General features: G+C 36.3%; 1 protein-coding gene across 9 annotated transcripts; it reads left to right on the top strand.

Annotated features, from left to right (window-relative positions):
- The first annotated feature begins 7,132 nt into the window (after nt 1–7,132).
- LOC136219257 (nicotinamide/nicotinic acid mononucleotide adenylyltransferase) lies at nt 7,133–12,489 on the top strand. Of its 9 annotated transcripts, none has more exons than XM_066006586.1 (12): nt 7,133–7,350; nt 8,222–8,449; nt 9,186–9,242; nt 9,833–9,893; nt 9,989–10,068; nt 10,283–10,368; nt 10,664–10,747; nt 10,904–10,988; nt 11,059–11,138; nt 11,290–11,391; nt 11,780–11,838; nt 11,915–12,489. In XM_066006586.1, the coding sequence occupies exons 4-12, from the start codon at nt 9,841–9,843 to the stop codon at nt 12,015–12,017; spliced, it is 732 nt and encodes a 243-aa protein (XP_065862658.1). In that variant the 5' UTR covers nt 7,133–7,350; nt 8,222–8,449; nt 9,186–9,242; nt 9,833–9,840; the 3' UTR covers nt 12,018–12,489. The 9 variants fall into 9 exon arrangements, with proteins under 9 accessions (XP_065862658.1, XP_065862654.1, XP_065862661.1 ...); XM_066006582.1 differs by having other exon boundaries at nt 9,983–10,068; XM_066006589.1 differs by lacking the exon at nt 8,222–8,449.
- Nucleotides 12,490–15,924: the final 3,435 nt, after the last annotated feature.

Genomic DNA, 15,924 nt, shown 5'->3' with positions numbered 1-15,924 from the left:
CCGCCAGCTTTCTTGACTAGCACTACGTTCGCCAACCACTGAGTGTAAAGTACTTCCTCAATGGCATCCGCCTTTTGGAGCTTGGCGATTTCTTCTTCTATCGCTTTTTGCCTTTCTGGACCATGATTTCTCCGCTTCTGAGCCACAGGAACTGCATCTTTATCGATGTTAAGCTTGTGGGTGATCACATCTGGGCTGATTCCCGGGAGAACTTCGTCCTTCCATGCAAAGACATCTTCAGCTTCATAAAGTACTTTGGTGATCGCATCCCGGATCTTGCCCTGTAGCCCCTTAGCTATTCGCACCTGCTTCTCTTCTGCCACAAAGTACATTTCGGTTTCACCTAGGGCCATTGTGACACGCTCTTCCTCATCTTCTTCTTTAGATTGAGGGCGAATCGTTAAGGATTCCGTATATGTTTCTTGGGCTACCTTTTGACAACCTTTGACCATCACACCTCCCTTGACCGTGGGAATGTAAAGTGTCAAATGGCGAATAGAGATAAGAGCTGCAACTTCGGAGATAAAAGGTCGTCCAAGGATAATGTTATAAGCTAATTGTCCATCCAAGATCGAGAACTCCAAATCTCCTCTCCAAACTTGATCATTATCAGCAAGCTCACAATCCAAAGTTACTTGGCCTTTCGTCTGAATGGTATGACCTGTCACTCCCAAAATGTCAACCACCGTTGGCTCCACCTGGACGGGATCAATCCGGAGTCTGGCGAATGCTCCTCGGGTAATGACATTACATGAACTTCCCGTATCGATCATTACCCTCTTCATCTCCCAACCTTCGACCGTCATAGTGACGACCAATGCGTCCGCATGGGGTAAAATCTCAGGACCCGCATCCGAGAAGGGGCGGTTTAGCGATGTCCTATCAAGGGTGGTTGTCTTCGCCTTTTTCAATGCTGGCTGATAGCCAGGTCCGCCTGCTATGACATTGATGGTACCATTTCCTTTCTTCTTTGGGTCCTCCTTGGATCTATCATCTTCCTTTCCTTCTGTTTGGATGAACCGATCCAACTTTCCTCTTTCAATGAGTCGCTCAATTTCTCGAGCTAACTCCCAGCAAGCGTTTGTATCATGGCCATTTTTCCTGTGATACTTGCAATAATTTTTAGGATTCTTTCCTTTATTGGTGTACTCCCCTCCTTTTGGCTCGGGGTATGAAATGCTCCGTTTGTGTTGACTATTCTCGATCCACATAAGAACCTCGCTCTTAGAAGCATTGAGAGGTATGAAGGAAGTGACAAACGTCGATTTGTTCCTAGAATCCCTTCGTTTGCTCCGAGAAGAAGAATCTTGACGTTTGTCTCTGTCCCGATCTCGGGGACGAGATTCGCCTTTGTCTTTTTTTGGCGATGATGGAGAACCTCGATGAATATCGTCAACCTCTATAAAGTCTTTGCAACGCTCCATCAACTCTGCCATGCTGGTAGGCTTTTTGCGGATGAGGTCCTCTTGTAAACTTTTACATGTAGTGTTTCTCACGAAACATTCCACAGCTACGGAGATATCGACATCAACTATTTGTATACACAACTGGTTAAAAGTGTCCACATAATCTCGGAGGGGCTCATTCGCCTTTTGCTTTAATTCGAAAAGCTTTCCGGATTTCACCACTGCAGGGATGCATCCAGCAAATTTTGCACAAAATTCCCTGCTCAATTGATCAAAGCTGTTTATTGAGCCTGGAGGTAAAGATTGAAACCACAAATAAGCTGGACCTCCTAGTGTGGTGACAAACATTTTGCAAAGCACGAGTTCAGTAGCTCTATTGAGTATGGCTAAGATTCGATATTTTCGAATATGAGCCTCCGGATTATCTTTGCCTGTGTATATCGCAAGGTTGGGAATCTTGAAAGCTCTGTCGGTTTCCTCTGCCTCGATCCAGGCTGTAAAAGGCGAATCCCTATTGGCGAATGGATTATGCCTAGCATTTTCTTCGTTCATTTGGAGTACTAGGGCCCTCACCCTATCATCAAAATTCTTCGGATCCGCCCTGGGGCGACCCCTTCATGGCGATCTACTTGGAGAAGAAGAAGAAGAAGAACTTGACTCAGACGATGGATCTGATGGCGAATGTCTTCCTGCATTACCACGTCCGTTCCCTCCCCTTCCTCCACCATCTCCTCCACTACCTCCTCTGCCTGGTGGAGTTGGACCATTTCCTCCTTGCTGGCCTCTTGACGAGGTGTGTCCAACAGTTCCCGAAGATGGATGCGGCGGTCGTCCACCTATATGAGATGTTATTTCTGGCCTTTTACTTCTTCTACGACCAGTAGATGGAGGAGATATGCCACGACGTGGGGATCCTGCTCGCTTATTTTTATTCTTTTTATGCTTTTTACGCATGGGCTCCTTGAATCCGCCAAGAGACGAATTTGTCCGCGGACGCCTGGGTACATTTGGTCCATCGAGACTAAACCTTGGAACCCCCGATCCGCCAGGAGGGACCGTATCATTCCTTCGACTTCCCTCGCCAGGAAATAACTCCCTGTTAACCTGTCGTCCGTCACCTGGTGCCGTAGTGGTTATTATAGAATCAATATTATGAGCTTGAAGGAATGAAGAGCCATGGGCACCCGGTCCCAGACCAAAGTTTAAAGGAGGTAAGGATGAGACAGATGTCGTAGATATTGTACTCCAACGCGGAGGGATAGTCATGGATGTCCGTAGGCGGTTCCCTATCTCAAGTCCATATCGTGCCTCAATATCCTGAACACACATATCGATGAAAAGAGGCAGTGGGCATATTTCCATCAATATTTATTGTAGGAGCAGTTGTGCTTATGCGTCCAGCACTAGATGGTGTAATTATCGATGATTCAATCCCAGAGGAGGGATTTGGTCCTTCATCGGTCATGATGTTTCACTGTGAACGAAAAAATCCTTTATTTGATCAAGGATTCCACGTTCACCGTACCAATTGATAACACAAGAGAAACTTCTGATCGGATCACGTCCTTGTGAGGCGCCGTTGGGATCGGCCGGGGACACTCCGATGCCAAAGTCAGTAGAATATAGGGAGAATAAACTATATTGACGAAGCTTAGAGAATATAAAAGTAAGTGTACATTGATAGCATGGAAAGGTAGGCTATATATAGTTGAGGAATTCGTAACCCCTAGGTAACTAAAAAGCCTCCATTAATGCTCATTTAATGGCGGTTACAAGTTACTCTTAATTTGGCGGTTTGAGACTATTTAATGATTCATTTAATAATCATGTATGGCCGAGACGGCGGCCAGCCATTATCTAGGTAAATGGAGAGATTCGCCTAAGAGATCCGCCGACGGATCTCTTAGAGCTGATCTAGGATGATCCGCCAGACGGCTTCCTTTGCTACGTGGCATATCTTAAGGTAATTACCCCTTTTGGTCCTTATGATTATATCCTAATGTTATCAATAAGTAATTCATGAAATTTTTTTTACTTTTTGACCGGTCAAAGCTGAGGTGGCGCATTGACCGAGCGTTGACCGGTCATTTTCACCGGCTGTACACCATAGTGGGAGGTCACCCCTAAGTACGTATATATTAGTGTGACAAATTGAAGTTTGTACACCAAAGTGTGATTTAGGGTAAAGTTTGTACACCATAGATGAAATTTACCCTAAGTATATATTATAATTATTAGGTGTGTGATATTAATTCGGTGCTATAGGAAAAATTTGGAGTTAATTCGATAATTTTATGTGTAAATTAAAAGTTTAGGATAAGTTTTAAAAGATTATAAAAAGATGGAGGATCAAACCTGATATTTTACATATTTAAGATATATATATCTCAAATCTGTAGACGGTGATCATCATCTTCTTTATCTTTTCTTTTCTTTTTCTTTTCCTTTTAAATTTATCAGTTTTCTCTGAACCGTTTCTCCACAATTTCTTTGATTTACGGAGTTTCGACCGTCCGAATCACTCGAAGTTGGAACCATAACATCCTTATATATAGATCTAAGTCCTAACCGAAGAGTTTTTGAGTTTCGACAGAGTTTGGAGAGAAATGTCTTAGACAGAATTTAGAGGCGAATCGATCGGATGTATTTTGTTCAATTAGTGACCAAGGTAAGTAACTATCAACTATATTTTGAGTTTTTTTGTATATAGATATATATAATCAAAGAATTTTCAGAAATTGATATTTTAGGGCTATGCAAAAAATTTGTAAAATTGAGATTTTTTCACGATTTTGCTTTTTATTGTGAAATTATGGTTCAAATGAAGCTATTGACTATGCTTCTATGTGAATTTCAGATTTTACTTGATTATGGTGATTTAAGGCTTACTTTGGTTGATTTACATATATACATATATGTTTTTGGTTTCAATGTATATATATAGTGAATAAAATGAATTTGAGGATTTCTTACGAATTGTTTTTGGATTGAGAAATTTGTTGCGGTTATTGTTGTTATTATTTTGGATTGAAGTCCAAATATGATTTTTATGAGTTGTGATATTTTGACAGATAAAATTGTTTTGTCCATCTAGGATTGCCCGGGGTAGGAGTTGTAAGTTGTAAGACCATACCTAATGGCGGTATGGCCAGAGTGCACGGCTGGTAGTCCCAACTGTTAGGCAAGGAACGAGATATAAATGAGATATCTCGATATTGTTATGATTGATGTTATGATCTACACGGGTGGAATTCGAGGATGGATACACATACATAAATTTTATTTTATGAACTTAAGTTTTGAGTATATTTTATAAGGTTTTGAACTCAAAAATGGATACAAGATTATATATTTTTGGTTTTTGGTTTCGTACTTTGACTATATTATGAATTTAAGTTTTGAGTATATTTTACAAGGTTTTGATTAAATCCCTTTATAAATGTATATATGTAGATATGTTAAGTAAAGTTGGTTTTTATAGCTGATAGTTTCTTACTGAGATTTATGTCTCACGTTTTTAAATGTTTAAATGTTTTTATGTGAGAAAGTACAAGTATAGAGAAGATTACCGACAAATTAGGCGAGGAGTGGAAGTTGTTACTTATTGTTAGAATTATTATTAGAACCTTAGTATTTCAATTGTACTGTAATGGAGTTGGTAAATATGTTGAGGTTCTTGAATGACTAATGTAATAAGGATATTGATTTATTTAGAATATATATCTAAGAGGAATACTTGAAAAGTTTGAAATTTATAATATTTGGATAATTTGGAGACTCCTAAGTATTGATTGTGATCTTTCTATTTCACGCCCGATGCCGATTGAGGTCGTCTAGGGTCGAGTGTGACAATTATCATTTATTTTTTGGATGTCAATCTACTGTGGGATGTTAGGAGGCTACAGGAATTGCTATGCCTAATCGTGATTTGGAGGAAGTCGGGGACTGGTTCCTTAACCAATGTTAGTCTAACGGTTCAAATGTAAATATATTTGCCATCATTATTTGGTGCATTTGGCTACGATGGAACTCTGTGTAATAAGAAGGGATTAACAGCTCGCCTCTGACCATCTTAAATTGGGCCAAGTCCTGAGTGTTCGACTAACAGCAAGCGCACAAACATGAGTTACCAGCGAGAAGCATTTCAAAAAAGGTACAACTGGTGAAATGGTGCTGACCGAAGGAGAAATCTTTTAAGTGTAATCTGAATGCCTATGTATTCAGTGAGTAGGGTAAGAGTGGTTTGGGATAGTTATTAGGAGGAATATCGGTCAACTTTATGCAATGATTAGCAATTGGTATGATGGGGTTCTTGATGCAAAGTTGGCTAATGTCGTTGCTCTAAGGCATAGTCTGGAATGGGTCAGCTCGGTTGGTCATTGTAGAGTTTGAATCCAATTCTAAAATCATTGTTGACAACCTTCATCCTCCATAAATGATCTTTTTGAGTTTAACAATATTATCAGGGATTGAAGGATTTTTTTCATAGTAGATCAGATGTCTTGGTGTCTTTTGTTTTCAAATTAGCCAACGAAATTGCACATTTTATCGCTAGCAATACTCTTTCTAATGTTAATCATTATGTTTTTTCATAGTTTCTAATTGGTTAACTAGAGTATTGTGTAAAGACATTTATGTTTAAATAATAGTTTCTGCTTTTCTAAGAAAAAAAGAAAGTCATAGTATATTGAAAAGGTAATTAAATTTTATAGATTTTAAAGGACTTTTTAAATGATTTTGGATAAAAAATATAATTAAGTCTCTGAATTTTATCTGTTTTAATGATCAAGTCATTAATCAATATTTTATATTGAGCCATCGATCATTGATTTTATTATGGATTCAGCCCTTATTTAAATTTTTAATCGAGTTTGGGAAAGGCGAAGATTGATTTGGCTATTCTAATGCTGAAAATCACAAGATGAGAGAGGAGAAAATCGAGTTTCGAATAACTTATTGGAAATTCGACCTAGGCATGGGCCGGGCTCGGGCCGGACCTGTCGGGCTTTTAATAAAGCATGACGAGCCCAAACCCAGCCCAGCACGCATGAAAACTAGTCGGGCTCGGGCCTAAGATATGAATCCCAAACCCGTCCGTCCAAGCCCATTTATATATTAAAAAATATATTATAATTTATATATTATAAATATATATATAATAATAATAATTTATATAATATCACGGTAAAATTTTTATTTTTTTGAAAAAATAACACAGCAAACTTGATTTGTATTTATATTTATAAAAATATATTATAATTTATATTTATATATTATAATTTATATAAATAAATAAATAAATATATATATATATATATATATATATATATATATATATATATATATATATATATATATATATATATGCAATATAGTATATCGGGCCGGTCCAATGTAAAATTTGTAAAGTCCAAGTCCGCCCAGTTTTTATCGGACTTATACGGGCTTGGGCCGAGCTGGGCCTGACAACATTTTCAAGTGTTCAAGCCCGGCTAAATGGGCCTGGGCCGACCGGGCGGGCTCGTCGGCCCATGCCCAGATCTATTAACAATACACAGGGACGGAACCAAGGGGGTTGAGTGGGGCTCTAGCCCCGGCAACCGGGCGGGGGGAAATTTTTTTTTTATATCAAAACGACGTCGTTTTAGTCATGAGCAAAACGACGTGGTTTTGATTTTAATGAAAATAAATCAGAACTAAAAGGCACAGCACAACAGCTAAATTAATACCTATATCCCTAAGAAGAGGAGAGCAACGAACGTAGACGATATCGCACACCGCCGGCTCAACTCAAGGGAATCGCACAAGACAAGAGGAGAGGAGCAGCCAGTCTCCACCGCCGGCCACCAGTCAGTCAGTCGCTGCTTGCTTGCTAGTCTCCACCGCCGGCCACCGTTCAGTGCAGTCGCTGCACTGCACAAAACGCAGAGGGAAAAAAACGCAGGTGATTTTTTGTTTATCTTTTTTGTGCCTTTGTTGAGATGCCTATATTTGTTTGGTTTGAGATGCACCTATGAGTTTGTTCACTGTGTGTTGGCTTGATTTTTGGTTGTAATTATTGGATGGCTTTGCTGCGTTTTTGGTTTTACTGCGTTTTTGGTTGATTTATATGATGAAATGAGATTAAAAAAAAGGAAGAGTAGTGATAGAATAACGATATGTATATATGTATGAATGGATTAGAAATATATTAACCTTGCTCTTTGATTGATTGAATGCTTGCTTATTACAATTTTGTAAGGACTCCTTCACTCCTTACAGTGAAGCTTTTCAGTGATGGAGTTTTTTTACCAAATTCCTATTGAAATTGGGATTGAATTGATTGGGATTGAATTGATTCGGATTGAATTGGGATTGAAATTTCTATTAGTTGAAATTACTCTCATTTGAATTGCTGTTAGTTTAATTACTGTTTGTATTTAGTTGAATTGGGATTGAAATTGCTGTTATTTGAATTACTGTTTGTATTTAGTTGAATTGGGATTGAAATTGCTGTTAGTTGAATTGCTATCACTTGCATATTGGTCTTTTCAGAATAGACAAATTCATAACTAAAAGACGTTTCGAATTTTTTTGTGACGTTTTGAATTTTTTTTGCTGATATATTTTAGCCCCGGGTCATCCGGGGTCCTGGTTCCGCCACGGACAATACATATCGTTCAAATTCGATGGAAAAGTTTAATAAAGCCAAATCCATAACAAAATCAATAATCATGTACTCCATGTGAAAAAATAATTGATCATAGGTTTGATCCTTACCCCAAATAAAGTTCACCGCTTGATTATGATTTTTGACATGACTTTATTAATGTCAGCCAAAAATTCTCTTCCCCCATCAACCAAAGATTTCATTGGAATTGGAGTGGGCTGGGTTCTCCCCTTCTTCCACTACACGCTCTATTCTTGTCTCTAGTAATCTGCCGCTACTGGACTTCATCAATCGGATATCATCTCATAGCGTTTTCTTCCTATCTCCCGATATTGCTCGGTCACCTGATCGTGAGCTCGTGACTTCTTCGGCGGCCTGCCAGGAATACTAACAGGTAAGATATTCAAATTTCATTAATCGGAAATTCGGGGATGGGATGGATGTATGCACATGAGATATTCAAATCATGTAGTTGTATTTTACTGTCTCTTTGTTTTTCTCTGAAATTTTTATGAATTATAATTTGGAATGTTGAATTCAAATTCTGGTTGAAAACAGACTATGCTTAACCAAAATGCGAGCAAACAATTTCCAAAATTCTCATACAAATTCATTTCATTTGTAGTGAAGGGACTTTTTGAGCAATTTCTGTTCTGTTAAACTGTTTATCCATTATCAGTTGGTGACTTATATGTTTTATGGTCCTCATTCCTCACTCTTCACATCAATTATATATCATTAACTGCCAAGGATTCAGAATTGTTCTAACATAATTATTCCCCTTTAACATTCACATCTCATTACAAACCGTCGTCTTAATCTTCTTCCTCATCGGATAGACATATACTAGTGAGTCCTCTTCGGAGGTAAAAACAATCACGTCCATGTCAAAGTTGGAAAGCTAGAAAGCATATTCTCCATCTCTATTCTATTGCTTGATTTGTTCTCGACTTTTTGCATGTGTCTTGCCCCCATTGTCAGCTTGTTGGCCATATCATAATAGAAAAATGAAACTGACTGCACGAGAAGGGGACACATATTGTATGCCATATGTTCGATGAAATGTCATAACGACTGTTCATGTTGCAACTGGTCTTTCTAACATGTTAACGACATTATCATGTATGCAGATGTGAGGAGGATTCTTCAATTTTTATAATTCCTTGCACATTGTGGTCTACTAATAGGTTGTAATTCTCTCCAAGTTTTACATATATTTCCTGTACAGATTTTAGAGTACTTTTCTTGTCTTCTGTTCGTAGTTTGGTGGTTTGAAATTGTTTGATTTGGATGAACTAATTCAGACTTTAGAAAGCACCAAACTTAATTTATAGAGAAGACTTGGAGCTAGAGGAGTTGAGGGGAAAGATTGAATTTCACGCCATCGGGCAAGGAAAGAAATTGCCTTTGCCCCTTGTTAGACTTTTGTGCATATGAGATCGAAAAACATTATTTTGAATCTATAGTTTGAGAAATATATATCATGATTAAAATAAGTTTATTATACATTTTTGTATTAGTAACACAGACCAAATAATATTTACCAAATTTTATGTTACTAAGATGTATTGAATATGAACAACAAATACATTATTATCTTATACACAAATTATGATAATTTATTCCTTTTTTAAAGAAAATATTAACTCATTTAAACAATTATTTAAAATGAAATTTCATATGACAATCCGCGGAATGCACAGGCTTTTTTGGCCTATTATAATTCGAGCTATTTTTGAAATGTGGAATGTCATTTATTTGTGTCCTCATTTTATAGGTGTCATCATGGATCTTGAATTGCCAATGGACAAAGTATCATTTGGAGAAAGTTCCATCCAGTAATTTAAGCTTACCCACTTTTTATTTCTTTACAGCTTATGAAGTTTGGCATTTATTTTGATAAATAATAACATATCAATTCCATTAGAAACAGTGATGGTGACAAGATAAATGTAGTTCTTGTAGCCACTGGTAGTTTCAATCCTCCTACTCTCATGCACTTGCGCATGTTTGGTGAGTGATTATGTGATTTTGTGAATCTCTTAAACCTTTTATAATTTGCTGAAGCTTAGTGTTGTATTTCCAAGAGCTTGATTTTTTAAATCTTATTGCTTAAAGTTTTTGGATTATTGTATATTATGCTTGCATAGTGAAAGGATAAATTTAGACCATTTTGCACGATAAATAACCAGAGTATAATCAATTCCTTTTTTTCTTGTATGATTAGAGCTTGCTAGGGATGCATTGAATTCTGAAGGCTATTGCGTTGCTGCAGCTTATATATCACCTGTTAGTGATGCATATAAGAAGCAGGTATACATGTCTTCTTACGATGTCCATCACAATGACCAGCACAAAGGAAAAAGTTATATGTTAAGATGCATACAGCTGATGATGTAATCAATCCAGGCAATTGATGACAATTAAAAGATGCTTTAGTAAGGTACAAGGACTGCATCTTCTAGCTGTCATCAATTGCCCGGGTTACATACCCTCATTAGTTATACTTTGAAATATGACTTTCTCCTTTGTTTATTTATTTAATTATGCATATTTGGAATATGGAAGTGATTTGATGAATGAGCTTGACTGCTTGACTGTCATTTAGGGTCTCATATCCGGTATTCATCGTTTGAGGATGTGTAACTTAGCATGCGAAAGTTCTGATTTCATTATGGTTGATCCATGGGAGGTATTTGGCTCTGAAAATTCCTGTACTTTCTAGGTTGTTGTGTTATTATTGTCTGTTGGATGTCTGTTGGGTGATTTCATAACAAATGGTTACTTTTCATGTTAACATTTTAATTCGGCTGAAATTCAATATCATTTTATTAAGCCTTTCTAACAGGTAAATCAAAGTACCTACCAACGCACTTTGACTGTCTTGAAGAGAATTGAGAGTTGCTTTATTGACGGTGCAAAGATATCCAAGGGTGAGATTAACCATTTGTATTAGAATAAATGTCAAAGCATGCTAAGAATTCTGTCATCTGGTCTTCTTAGGGCGCCTTAAGGTCATGCTTCTCTGTGGTTCTGATTTACTCCACTCGTTTAGCATCCCTGGAGTTTGGATTCCTGAGCAGGTACATGATGCATCTTTATATAGTATTGGTGCTTGCCAAATTAAAAAGAAAAGGACTTCTGATGTTTATTTGGAGGAAGATACTGATTTTTTCACTAGTCATCTGCTAATCACTATACCACAATTAAAATTAAGGTTTTTATTCTTCATAGGTGAGGAACATTTGTAGAGACTATGGTATAGTTTGCATCCGCAGAGAAGGGCAAGATATTGAAAAAGTCATATCCGACAATGAAATTTTGGACGAAAACAGGGTGAGAGTGAACTTTGAATATGCAATATCCTCATCTGTACTGATGCTTTGAGAATTTATTAAACTATCTAGTGAGTTGATGAGTTAAACCTTGCATGTTCAAACAACTCCCTAAATAAAGGTCTTCTTTCCTTCTCTTTACTCTTATTTTTATGACGAGGTGATCTTTATTAGCTGACTCCATGTAAATTATGAAGTAACCTGAGAATACACCCACATACTGGTTCTTTTGTTTCAAATTAAGTATAAACTTCAAGATTTTGAATTGCTTGCAACCGAATCAGAATGAAAAAACATACATTTCGATGTTTTGATTTTCAAACGGCTGATGGTTATTGTTATTTTCTAAATTTCATGCTTATGAGCTTCTAACTTAAATGTTGATGCAGCATAACATCAAAGTCGTGGATGAACTCGTTCCAAATTCAATCAGTTCAACAAGACTGAGGTATAGTATTATTTATTAACAAATAGACTAGGATTGCGCAATCTATTTATACTTCATGTTTTGTGTTGCGTTACAGGGAATGCATTTCAAGAGGATTGTCTATAAAATATCTGACTGTAGATGGAGTGAGAGAGTACATTAGAGAACAACAATTGTACCTCAACTCACACGAGAAGTGATGATCGGTTTGAGCAATTACTCTATGCGCCTCCGATCATCAACAAACTATCTCTCCTTCGGTATGCTTGGAGGAAAGCAGAGTTCTTCAATTGAAATATCTTTAGCGGTCTCCGATAACTAATCGAAGCAATGGTTAATTTATATTTGGCGGCTATTCATAATATTCTCTCTTTGGCATGTAATTTACGGGCAGGGGGTTTGGATTTGGATGTGAAAAATGTCCAGTGCCGGAGACAGGGTCTCAAATCTGGGGATGTTGCCACTGGTTATGCCCTTTGGAGTAAAGAGTTTCTAAAGCTGTTGCGCATAGCTTTCTTAGTGTTGCGCCCCAAGTTTGGTTGTTTTCTAATGGGAAAAATGACCATAAAGAATGGATTTTGGCTCCATTTGTTTATTGGAAAATATTAGACAAGTGGAAATTATAACACCGGAAAACGAAAAAAAGAGGTGGATGACTACTATTTTCATTTATTACTTAATTTCAATTCAGGGGCATTTCAGTAATTTATCATTAAAGGGGCGGTCTGGTTGCACTACGCGTCCCCGCTGAGCGAGGGTCCGGGCGGTCCGAGCATCGATTTCTCACTCATCATTTGTCCGTTTTGAGTTTATAATATATTTTTAAAAAGATTTTATGGCATAGAATACATTGATATATTTCAATTTATTCGTTATATATTTAAGACTCAAATTAATAAAAAATAACAAACCAAAATTGTTTATAATTTATTTTGGATATATATAATGTATAAAAATAAGGGTAAATTCCAAAAAAAACCCCTGTGGTTTGATGTTGTTCTAAAAAAAACCCTTGTGGTTTGGTTTTACAAAAAAAAAGGACCGTGGTTTCGCCGTTACCCCGAAAAATGGAAATTGGCTTAACAGTGTTAAAGTTGCTGACGTGGCAAGGGGTAGAGTTGGAAAATTAATTTTTTTTTATTTTTCTTCTTCTCCTTCTTCCTCTCCTCCTCCTCTTCTTCTTCTCCTTCTTCCTCTCTTCTCTTCTTCTTCCTCTCTTCTTCCTCCTCCTCCTCCTCCTCTCCTCTTCTTCTTCTATTTTTTTTTAATTTCTGAAATCGAGACGTTACGTCTGAAAATAATGTTTTGTGCCTTTCCCTTGGGTTTCTCTCCGCCATACTTTTACTGTTCCGTCGGCGGATCCGGTGAATACTAATCCGTCGAATCCGGCGATGATTGAGTTCACATCGTCGTCGTGAGCAGTGACGGATTCTAAACATTTGGAGTCAGAAATTCTCCAGATTTTGAATGTTTTATCCCAGGAGGCTGAGTAAAGAAGAGATGAATCTTCGCTTAAGCTTAGACATGAGATTGCATCAAAATGTTTTAGCCAAACAATGTTCCGATTTCTTCTGATTTCAACGTAATTGCTTGGCCTCATTGAACTTTTAACGAAAATTCTTCTGATTTCAATGTTTCGAATTCGATGTTTACTTGAGAAGACCAGGGCGAATTCGCGAAGGGAGAAGGGGGATAATTCTCATTAGTAGATAAAGTATCGAGGTTGAAGAAAGGATAATCTTCGCTACTACTTCCGGTCGTCATATAGGAGGAATCGCCGTCTGAGTCTTTGTGACTATGGCCTTGTCCGTGGCCGTGAGGGTGAGCGTGAGCGTGACCGTGGCCGTGGTTCTCTTTTGAGAAAAAATGGCCTTTCATGAAAAAGTGTGTGAAATTCCGGTGAAGTTTGAAGAGAGATATGGAGGAGGAGAAGAATTAATGGTGGAGGGAAATTATTGGATATGGAATTAATAACTGAAAATTATTGGATATTGGATTCCAGAATTCTGGAAATTAAAAAAAAGAAAAAAAAAGATAGAAAAAAAGAAGAAGAAGAGAAGAGAGAGAGGAAGAAGAAGAAAAAAGAAAAAGAAAAGAAGAAAGAGAAGAAGAAGAAGAAGAAGAAGGAGGAGGAGGAGGAGGAAGAAGAAGAAAAAGAAAAAGAAAAAGAAAAAATAAAAAAAAAATTTCCAACTCTACCCCTTGCCACGTCAGCATTTTTAACGGTGTTAAGTCATTTTCCGTTTTTCGGGTAACGGCGAAACCAAGGTCTTTTTTTTTTTGTAAAACCAAACCACAAGGGTTTTTTTGGAACAACATCAAACCACAGGGTCTTTTTTTGGAATTTACCCTAAAAATAATTTTAAATTAATTATATATATTTAATGTATATAAATATTATTTATTTATTTATTACGTCATCCGGTTTGACCAATCCGAGCTATCCGGTCCGACCAAGTGACACGTGACCCAGTCATCAATCCGGTTTGATGTCCGGTACGGTTATGATAACATTGAAATTTATTATTTCAGACGAGTTTAAAAAATGTTTTACTCTTTTCAAAATGGTAAAATATTTTCTACATTTTTTCTATAATTTTTTTTTTATTAACCTAAAATTTTCTATTGAGTTATACACATAAATGCCGGAAAATTTTCGATAAATAAATGAGTGTTGGTTAATCCTTTTCTAATTGGAATGAATTTTTGTGAAACTATAATATATAATATGCCAAAACATGCGAATCAAAGTAGTAGCAAAAATATCCAACCACAACATGCGACTATAAGCATCAAAGTAGTAACAAATATATCCAACACCATGTAAGGATTTTATGTATAAAACTCCAATGTAGGAATGTGTAACTTTGTTCAAGTTCAGTTTTCAGTTCGGTTTGATAAAAATGAATCTATAGATATTGGGTATATATGAATTTAATATATGTTGGTTGTTGCCCCTAATAATATTTGCCAATAATCTTTCTGGTGAATTTATTCACCAACAATTCATTATTATTATGTTTGTAAAAAAGTTCACGAGCTTTGTTTGTGAACAAATAAATTGCGTGCTATTGTGTTCGTGAATGAATTTATCTAATAGCAAATGAAATAATATCAAATTTAGTAAGTGAAATAATATTAAGGTTAAATGAGGTAATATCAAGTTTAGATGTTTAATACATGAAAAAAACATAAATGTTTTAATTCATCAATGATCTTAAAATCATAAACTTCGATAAAATTTTAAGTTTGTCATCCATCAGTCAAGAAATATATTATTAAAAAACAATCGAACCGAACTTACTCATTAGCTTGTTCATTATAATCGAGTTTGTTCATAAACTTGCTCACGAACTTATAACCGAGCATGCTCGATTGACCCAAATTTTGTCGTGTTCAAGTTTCATTCGTTTATGATCTAGCCTTAAAATCGTACTTAAGTTCGACTCTTTTATAAATCGAGTTAAACACGATTATATTTTTATCGAGCCGAACATGAGCTGCTCATGAGCATCCCGCTCTTTTACAGCCCTCCACATATGTCATTAAAATTAATTGGTATTATTTATGTAATGGATAATCCCATTTGGCTGTAATTTTTTGGGCTAAGATACTTATAATTTTTTTTTGTGTGTGTAATGGAAATTATTCATTACATGATCTACTAGTGAAAAACTAAAAGCTTGTTTGTACTTTTATTTGTTTTTCTCAAAGGTTTTGATTTGCTGTTTCTAGTTTTTTTTTTTTTTTCTGTTTGATTCTAAGGGATCTATTAGCTTATGTTTGTTAATTTGTATCTTATTAGTTTTTGTTTAATTAAATATTATTTAATTGTATTAATAACAATTGATTTATTAATTTATTTATTTTTTTGAAAACAGTACAGTAATTGAATTAATAGATGTAAGTATTACAGGTAATCAGAGTTTTTTTAACAATTCGCATTTGTAGTTGCAGTGGTGGGTTTGTAAAAAATAGAAATAATTTTGAATTGCAATTCGGTTCCTACTTCAACTGAACCGAAACGGTTAAAAAAAAAATAAATTTCAGTTCAGTTCTTTTTAGTTCGGGTTGGTTTTCAAACCGATATGATAGAGGTGTCAAAAT

This window comes from Euphorbia lathyris, chromosome 2 (assembly GCF_963576675.1).
Source record: "Euphorbia lathyris chromosome 2, ddEupLath1.1, whole genome shotgun sequence".
In the NCBI taxonomy this organism is placed as follows: domain Eukaryota; kingdom Viridiplantae; phylum Streptophyta; class Magnoliopsida; order Malpighiales; family Euphorbiaceae; genus Euphorbia; species Euphorbia lathyris.
The sequence above is the reverse complement of the archived record's forward strand: the minus strand, read 5'-3'. Positions and strand labels throughout refer to the sequence as shown.